Raw genomic sequence first — 8,700 nt, forward strand, 5'->3', positions numbered from 1 at the left:
CTCAGATTACATCTTACGTGATGTTCTTTTACCTTTAAAAAAATACTTTTTTCAGTAGAGCTATGTGATCAGATATAGAGCTATATATGGCAGTAATACAAACTCTTGCAAAGCCTGTACGAACATCATTTTACAAATAAATATAGGGTCATTAGAAGACAGCATTAAAAAAAATAAAAATTTTATATGAATTTTTAAAATTGTTAATAAGATTTAATATATTTTTTTCCATTTTAATATATTTTAAGATCTAGTGTATTCCGGTGATGAATTTTCAGCATCATTACTCCAATCTTCAGTGTCACATGAGCCTTCAGAAATCATTCTAATATAATTTGGTGATTACCATTTTTATTGTTATCAGTATTGAAAACAGTTGTCCTGCTTAATATTTTTATGAAAACAGTTGTACGTTTTATCAGGATTCTTTGACAAACTGAAAGTTCAAAAGAACAGCATTTGTGTGACATAAAAAGTTCACTTTTAAACAATTTAATGTTTGAATAAAAGTAATATAAAGTATATAATGTATTAACGGTATTAGATATGCATGTATAGGTATGCATATATAGATGTTTATTGTATTAATGTAAAATTAATTCATTATTATACTTCAAATTTCCATTGAAATTAAAAAGCTATACATTATCAGAGGAGCATTAAAAACAGGTTTGTAAAACCCACCATGCCTGCCTGCCTGAGATTTGCCCTTATAAGCAATTGAGACAAATTAGTCCCAAAGACACTAAACATCTTAGTGCCAACAACATTTACCTTTAATTTAAATCACTGACCTGAAACCAAATAGTGATCATTTGAATTGCATTAGTCTAACTGCAAAAGAAGTTCAGCAATTTGCTCTTATTTCACTTCAGACAGCTTGGTTTTTACAATTAACCACAATCAATTAAAGCAATTGGGAGTGAGGAGTTCAGCTTTCAGCAAGAGTAAAACACTGCCATCTATCTGCAAACAGGAGAGAGGCAAGTTCAACTGGACTCGAAGCTCACGTTCCTTAAATTTACAACTACAATTTTTTTTTACACTTTTTAAAACAAGAATCTGCAATAAAGACAAACAAATCGTTTCGGTTTAAAATGTACTTTATTGGACAGTGCGAACATTCCAAATTAATTAAAATGTTATTGCATTTCCGATCCATAATTTCTCAATTTGAAAAAGGTAACTTATTCTGAAAAGGCCAAAAATAAAAGTCTGGCCAGACACGACATTTCTACTACAGCACAGTCCAGCAGAGATGCCTGAGGATACACTGGATATTGCATACACACTGCTAATGTGCTGTATTGAGAGGTTTTATTGCAGACCAGTCAGCACACGAGATCTTTTTCATATCGCTATATGGTTTGAATATAACAGGACAGGAGGTGGACCTCTTGGGGAGTCAAATGGGAACTTAAAGAAGATAAAGGCACTTCTAATAATAATAATACCCAAATGAGTGCAAACACAAGCGAAGGACTGGAGCCATTAAGCAAATGAAGGTGACGGAATGAATAGGAAGAAACAAAAAATACATAAAGAAATTATTACATAGAAAAGACAAACAAATGAGTTGTGGTCTTCATCTTCAACCGCTCATGACCATGCGGACGAGTTCTGTAGAAAAATAAAAAAATAAAACTAAGTTAAGTTTACAATTTGTGTCAAACAGGGGATTCGACCTAACTACAGCACGCAGCGTGAAAAAATAAATCCATTATAAATAAATAAATGAAGTTCTACTGCCAAAATACAAATTCTTTTAAAACGAGGAGGATTATAAATAATCAAAATAAATAAATAAAAGATTTTTTTAAATATACAAGTTATTATTTTATAATAAAATAGACAAATGCTCTTCACACAACCTCATCAACCCTTCAAAAATTGCATTTAGCCTGCAACATTTGCTGTAGTTGGAAGCCGTTCCCCAGTTGTACTCGTTCATAAGTGTTGAGAAACAGGGTGAGAGCAAGATCATGGCTAGCTCCTACTAAACCACAGCTCAAAGACTTAACCAGGTCTAGGATTCAAGAAAATGTTAAAGAAGCTCCTTCTGGTTTTCCTCTACAGGGCAAGAGTGGAAACGTTTTATAGCACAGCTACAGTAATGAGAGATCGTACAGTTGAGCTATGGATCAGCCTCCATCAGGAAAAGGGAGAGAAAGATCAGCAAAAACAGCCAAACCACTGCAATTTGATTGGTTAGTTAATAATGAAAGCAACCGCACTGCTTGCTGAGCACAGGGAGGGAGTGTGCCGATATCGGAAGACAAATCTTAGACTGCTTTTAAAAGCAATACACCCGGTTATGCTACATCCCTTGACATGCGCTCAAGTCTGAAGCAGTGCAGTCGCCCTTTGCCTCTGAGAGCCGTCGCAGGGACGGCCACATGCAGAGAGCATGCTGCAGCCAGGGGCCAAAGAAAAGGCTGCTGCAGAGATAGGGAAGAGTCAAACCATGTGTCAAAACCTTCAAACTACATCCAACCAGGCTCTCTAGCTCTAGACGTCACATGAGGCACAGCTGCCCTCTGAATGTCTATATTTCGTTGAAAGAGGCAAAGTGATGAGGTGTAGAGTATGCAATCATGTGCGTCTGAGAGCGTTAAAGAAAAAGCCTGGATGGATTGTTGCTTCACGTGTTATAAATGTTGAGGGCAGGAGGTAGACGTATACCCGAGACATCTCTCAGCCAGACATGATGTGGCGAACGAAGGCTGTGGAAGATCAGTTACAGTTACGGCATGCTTTCAAGATCCGATTCTCGCTAAAAGAACTTAATGCTTACAACATTTTTTCCATTGTGGTGCATAAACATAATACATCCATTCAATCCCCAGCACAAAGTTGTATTTTGTATTCAAATGTACTGTTATTAACTTAACGCTCTACAGACAAAAACTAGGCTCATAGAACAGCAAGTGCTCTCATGATAAACCTTTATGCATAATAATCAAACTCAATTGTTTACCTTCATAATTGATGCAACCGTTAGCATCTTCGTGTCCAGCTAGAAGCGTTTCTACCTCCTCTTCGGTCATCTTCTCTCCTATAAAATAAATAAATAAACCCATGCATAAATGTTTTGCAAATAGAGCACTACATACATATACACCATATTTGAAATGTTCACTTCAACTGTTTCTACAATCATTGGCCCAGATGTGGAGGAGTGGGCTATAAATATCTCCTCAGGAGACCAGGCCGGCTTACCCAGTGTGGTGAGAACATGGCGGAGCTCAGCACCCATGACTGTGCCGTTGCCTTCCTTGTCAAATACTCTAAGCCCCTCCACAAAGTCCTCAAACGTGCCCTGGTCTTTGTTCTTAGCGATGGCCTGGAGCATGGGCAGGAACTGTTCGAAGTCCAGCAATTTATGGTTCATTTCTGAGGAACAAAGAAGTCTTTAATCAGACAAGATAGCATTTATGTCCATATTATACAGGAAGAGAGAACTACTATAATTATCGTAGTTGATCAAGGTATTACTACTTGTACAAATACAGGGCTCAACAATAATGATCGGCTAGTGCGAAAGTTTCAGGTCAGTTGAGATAACAGCAGTGCTGTTGTCACTGTATGTTTTTATGCATTTAAATAAACTTTACACCTTTTTCAATAGTTCAGTGTTTCGCTTTACAAAACCTTAACTGATGGACTGGAGTCATGCAGATTATTGTGATGTTTTTATCAGCTGTTTGGACTCTCATTCTGCCGGCACCCATTCACTGCAGAGGATTCATTGGTGAGCAAGTGATGTAATGCTAAATTTTCCTAATCTTTTCCAATGAATCTTCAATGGGCTAATAGTTGAGCAAATATAGCAAATTTTCATTTTTGGGTGAACTACTCCTATTATGTTATGATGCATTTGAACATTTTTGTTACAAATCCTGTTGGTGCAGTTGTTAAAATAGTGAGAATATAGTTTTAACTGTGTAAAAAAAAAAAAAAAATTCATATTTTGCACCATAAGCCATTACTGAAATTAAACCAACAAAGAAATGTAATATTAATTTAAATGGTATAAAGCTTTTTTGGTAAAGAAACCCTTTTATTATTTTTTTAAGTCTAATCACTTTCATGCACCAATATATGCTGCTAAATATAAACTTTATATTTTTGTTGTGAAGTCAGTAAAAATATTGGCAGGGCAAGTACAAATCTGAACAACCAGCCGAGCAGTTAAAAATTTGTACTGTTGAGCCCTGAAATATCTTATTCTGTAAATACAGATAAAGACAAGATAAGATATGATATATGATATTAAGGCAATGATTATACAGGTCAGCCATTATCCATAGTGTCTTGTCCTACCTTCTGCCTTTGGGTTGCCCAGGACTTTGAGCACCTCGGCATTGACGGGATTTTGGCCCAGCGCGCGCATCACATCCCCACACTGACTGTAGGTGATCTTCCCATCTCCCGTCCGGTCAAACAGGAGGAAGGCTTCTTTAAATTCTGCACAGATCATTACAAAAATTATTGAAACAATCCTGGGAAACAAACAGAGGACAGGAAAAGAGAAGGACAAATACATACATGATAAAAAAGAGAAACTGAAATGAACAAGGATGACAAATAAGGATGGTTGATTTTAGTCAACAAGAAAAATAGGACAAGATATATATATATATATATAAAGATGTAATGACAGGCCATTCCTTTAAAGAGTCTGACTTAATTTAAAGAGCCCAGTGGATCAGCACAAAGAGAAATACTGCACCAGCCATCAATATTAATGCCACTCTAGGCTATTTTCTGCGGTGTCTATTCAGGTTAGATGAGGCAAGCTAAATGACCACAGAAATCTTATCCATCCACCTTAAGTCATTATATACCTCAGTACTCAGAGAACTTTTGATCAAGTTAAAAAGCTAGTGAAATATTCAAACACACCAAATAGCTATTTAAGCAGAACTTCAGGCAAACATATTGGCACCAAACTATACTATTATTATTTAGTGAACCATCTACAAATACTTGATTCTACTTGTTATTTTATTATTATTATTTGCATATTAAATTTACCAATTACAGCAAAGTATAAAAACGGAATGTTATATACATGTATAATGTGTGTATGTATGTATATATTTAGATGTATATATGTATATATATATACACATCTCTCTCTCTCTATCTATCCATCTATACACACAAGTTTTTTTTTATTTTTTAGATCATCTTAAAACATAACCCTAAACCTAATCTTCCATTATTGAATGTTTAAACTGTTAAACCACTTGTGGTTATAAATAAATGATTCTTTTGACTCCAAGCCAGAGTTCGCCGAAAGAACTGAATGTTATCCGTTAGGACAGGCCCTTCCAAAAAAACTCCCATCTCTGTGATGCTTTTCCTGCTCACTGGAATGTGGCTGTTCCCTTGCCTGCCTTAAATTGTGCCTTTAACCATATATGGTATGAGAGGAAAATGAGAGAGTGAGCAGTATTATGTCAACCTCCTTTGCTTAAACAAACAAGAGCAAAGATTAACCTAAATGGCCATTTCCCAAAGAAAGCTCATGTGACTGGTAGTAACACAGATTGTAACTCCCAATATTCTAGTTTCAGAGCTGATATTTAGATGTTTAACACGGCAAGACTTCGCACTCTTTTGTTAGCAGTTTCAACACTTCCTGACTCAGACACACCCTCTACAGACTGTCCATGCTACAGAAGTAACACATTAGCTGATAGGCCTACGCTACAAAAATGCATTTCTACTTTTCAAACAAACCAAATTATGATTCTTGTATACATTAGTTCATATACATTAATTAATGAATGCACTTCAAATGAGGGAGGCAGGTGAGGTGCTATCAGACACACAAACAGCAGCTTGTTGTCCTTAACACCATGCAAACTAAATCACATCAGAACAGAAAAGTTTTCAATGCACTCACCGTGTATTTGCTCCAAGTTAAACTCAATCTGGAGGTGACATACAACAGTGGCAAAGGAAAACAATACAAAGGTAAGGAAAGAAAGCAGGAGGAATGCAGGGGCAGAGGAACAGATGAGCAGAATAACATGGACGGGATGAGATAAGCAGGCTGTCTAGCAAGAAATGCAGGGAAATGTAACATATACAGAGTAACAGAAACAGTAACATGCATCTGGACTAGACACAAACTCACCAAGAATCTGGTCCTCGCTGAAGTCAGACTGTTTGAGACAGAGCGACATTCAATGAATATGAAATGATGCACAATAGCAAAGCTGTGAATCAGATGGGGCTTCTAATAACACATCTATTATCCATAACATCCGTCTGTTTAACGTTAAGTATTTTAGGCCGCACGAAAAAGTTAGATAAGTTTTCTATCCTTGGCTAAAATTGACCAGCTAATACTGTCCGCTAACTCACAGCCGTGCTACCGGGTGACAGATAGGCTAAAACACAATATGTTCATGAATTTAAGTTAACTATCATGCACTTGGGTTTCTGAAAAAGAATTTCATGAACAATTTACAAAGGTTTAGTCACTTTCTTGCGTGCTAAAAGGCGTAAAACTCGGTTAGCTAGCATGAAATAGGCTAACGACAGATTCTTAGCACTAAGCGTGTAACGTTATATAGTTACCAGACCATACACTTAGTAATGTTTAACGTTCTACTGAAACCTATTTTAAAATTAAACGTTTATCAATATGCCTACCATATCTGCAGTGGCTTGTTTTCCGGGTGTTTGTTGCGGCGGGAGTGTGAGATGACTCGCGCTTGCGCTGCTGAGTTATGAAGGGTAGCGATATCCGATTCGTGAACAAATCATTTCTCTGAGTCGAATCCTTTCAGAGAATTAGCTGAACCGGTTTATATGAATGGACGATTCGTTCGCGGTTGTGGAGTCAAAAACTTATTGAACCGAGACCGTATTTATCGAATTTTACGTGTCTGACTCGTAATGATCCATAAACCCATAAATTAACTTATAGTAGGAGCATTTGGACAATATCAACTTACGGTATTTTAAGATATTTTCAAATCTGTAGTATAGCCTAAGTGACATTAGGTTGATTCATGGCTGCAACAGACTGAACTGGGATGCATAAAATTACAGCATTCATTTATAAAATAATTATATTAATAATTAAGTAGGCCTATTAATAATATTAGATAGAATGTGAAACCGCGGGATACGGGGATACGTCATGACGTAAATAATCACCGAATCACTTTTTAAAAATCGATTCTTTAAAACGAACTGTTCGAAAGAACCGATTCGCGAGAATGTAGTATTCTCATTACACACAAAGAGTGACATAATTGCACAGAGACACTCCCAGCGCAGATCACTATAACATAATGATTGACTGCACATAATTGGCAAAGCGTGTGAATTCAATGCTGATGATTTTTAAGTTTGTAAAGCCATGCGATTGAGCATTTGTTTGTAAAGTTCAACTGTGTAGCTACTTCAATGCTGCATTCCTAAGCACATGGAGGTGTAGGCTCTATATTCATATAAGGATAGGCTCTGTGAATTGTAGAAATAACAAATAAAATGTATAATGACAATTCATCAAATACAGGATATATAGTATACATGTTAAATTCCTTCACAAAACCCATTGTTTTTATGCTTATCGTCAATATATGATCAATTATGAATGGATTGCTCTGTTGGTTTCAACCTAGATTTGAGAATAAGATATATAACAAAGAAGAATATAAATTATTTAGTACATTTAAATAAAATTGAAGGTGACAGTAATGCAGCTCAGGGACCCTATTGTGAACCAGCTACATCAGTGCCCCATTTCTCAATCCTGATATAGCTCTAGTATTCTCTTAAGATTTGAGGTCTGGGTTGACACAGTTTTCTGTGTGCAATGATGAGGTAATCAGAAGCTGCATAAAAAGAGATTACGCTGATGTTTTATTCACAACTAGCTAATATTACATTCGGATCTGGTACTTGTGTTGCTGTGTGTCAGTATGTTGCCATACAGAAAATATGAATTTCTATTCTTGATAAGTCCACATCAAGTTATTCATATGAAGGTTTTTGGTCCATTTTGATCCACATTCTATTTCTGCTACATTTCCCGTTGCTATTTTAGTGATGCATAGAAGAGCTATTGCCATAGTAATGAAGAATAAGCAATTCTAAACGCTCTGTTGCAGGACCGTCACTTACCTCTAATGTGCTGGGGTCAAAGGGGGAATCAGAGGGGCGCAGCATCCGTGGTTTCAACTCAGGAGCTGGTTTTGGGGGTGAAGGTGTTGTGGCAGCGCAAGGAAATGGTGGTCCGTGCCTTGGTAACGTTCCCCCTGATGGAGAATTTTTAATTGACGGTTCTCGTTTTGGTGCCATCTTTAGACCTTGAAATGTGTCCTTCCTCCCTGTCCACTGCTTTGCAAAAAAATCGAGGAAAAAGCTCTGTCAGATAAATTGCATGTGTGTCCTCTGATAGTAGAAAAAGAGAGAGGAATGAATAGGAGAAGCAAGCGGGTAGCAGGAATAATCTAGGATGAATTCATGCAGTGAATGTGCATGCAGTGAGAGTGGAAGAGAGTGTGTGTAGGAGTGCTGTCTCACTGAGTCTGTTTCACTCTCTCCGCTTGTATTTATATGTAGGTCACAATCGTGTTCATATGTGGGTGTTAAGGTGTTTGTGTCACTGACAGACAGCAGTATCAGTATAAAAGAACCACGTCAAGATCTCTCTGTGTGTGTGTGTGTGTG

At 36.9% G+C, this 8,700-nt stretch overlaps 1 protein-coding gene across 3 annotated transcripts; it reads right to left on the bottom strand.

Annotated features, from left to right (window-relative positions):
* Window positions 1-1,092: 1,092 nt before the first annotated feature.
* Window positions 1,093-8,343, bottom strand: LOC107708849 (myosin light polypeptide 6). 3 transcript variants are annotated; one of them, XM_016513206.1, is made up of 7 exons: window positions 6,670-6,778; window positions 6,149-6,176; window positions 4,324-4,467; window positions 3,220-3,393; window positions 2,978-3,055; window positions 2,683-2,723; window positions 1,093-1,620 (listed from the first exon to the last, which is right to left on the bottom strand). In XM_016513206.1, the coding sequence occupies exons 1-6, from the start codon at window positions 6,670-6,672 to the stop codon at window positions 2,695-2,697; spliced, it is 456 nt and encodes a 151-aa protein (XP_016368692.1). In that variant the 5' UTR covers window positions 6,673-6,778; the 3' UTR covers window positions 1,093-1,620; window positions 2,683-2,694. The 3 variants fall into 3 exon arrangements, with proteins under 3 accessions (XP_016368692.1, XP_016368693.1, XP_016368691.1); XM_016513207.1 differs by lacking the exons at window positions 2,683-2,723; window positions 6,670-6,778 and adding an exon at window positions 8,152-8,343 and having other exon boundaries at window positions 1,588-1,620; XM_016513205.1 differs by lacking the exon at window positions 2,683-2,723 and having other exon boundaries at window positions 1,588-1,620; window positions 6,670-6,777.
* Window positions 8,344-8,700: the final 357 nt, after the last annotated feature.

The sequence above is a fragment of the Sinocyclocheilus rhinocerous genome, unplaced genomic scaffold (assembly GCF_001515625.1).
Source record: "Sinocyclocheilus rhinocerous isolate Xijiao unplaced genomic scaffold, SAMN03320098_v1.1 scaffold1406, whole genome shotgun sequence".
NCBI lineage: Eukaryota > Metazoa > Chordata > Actinopteri > Cypriniformes > Cyprinidae > Sinocyclocheilus > Sinocyclocheilus rhinocerous.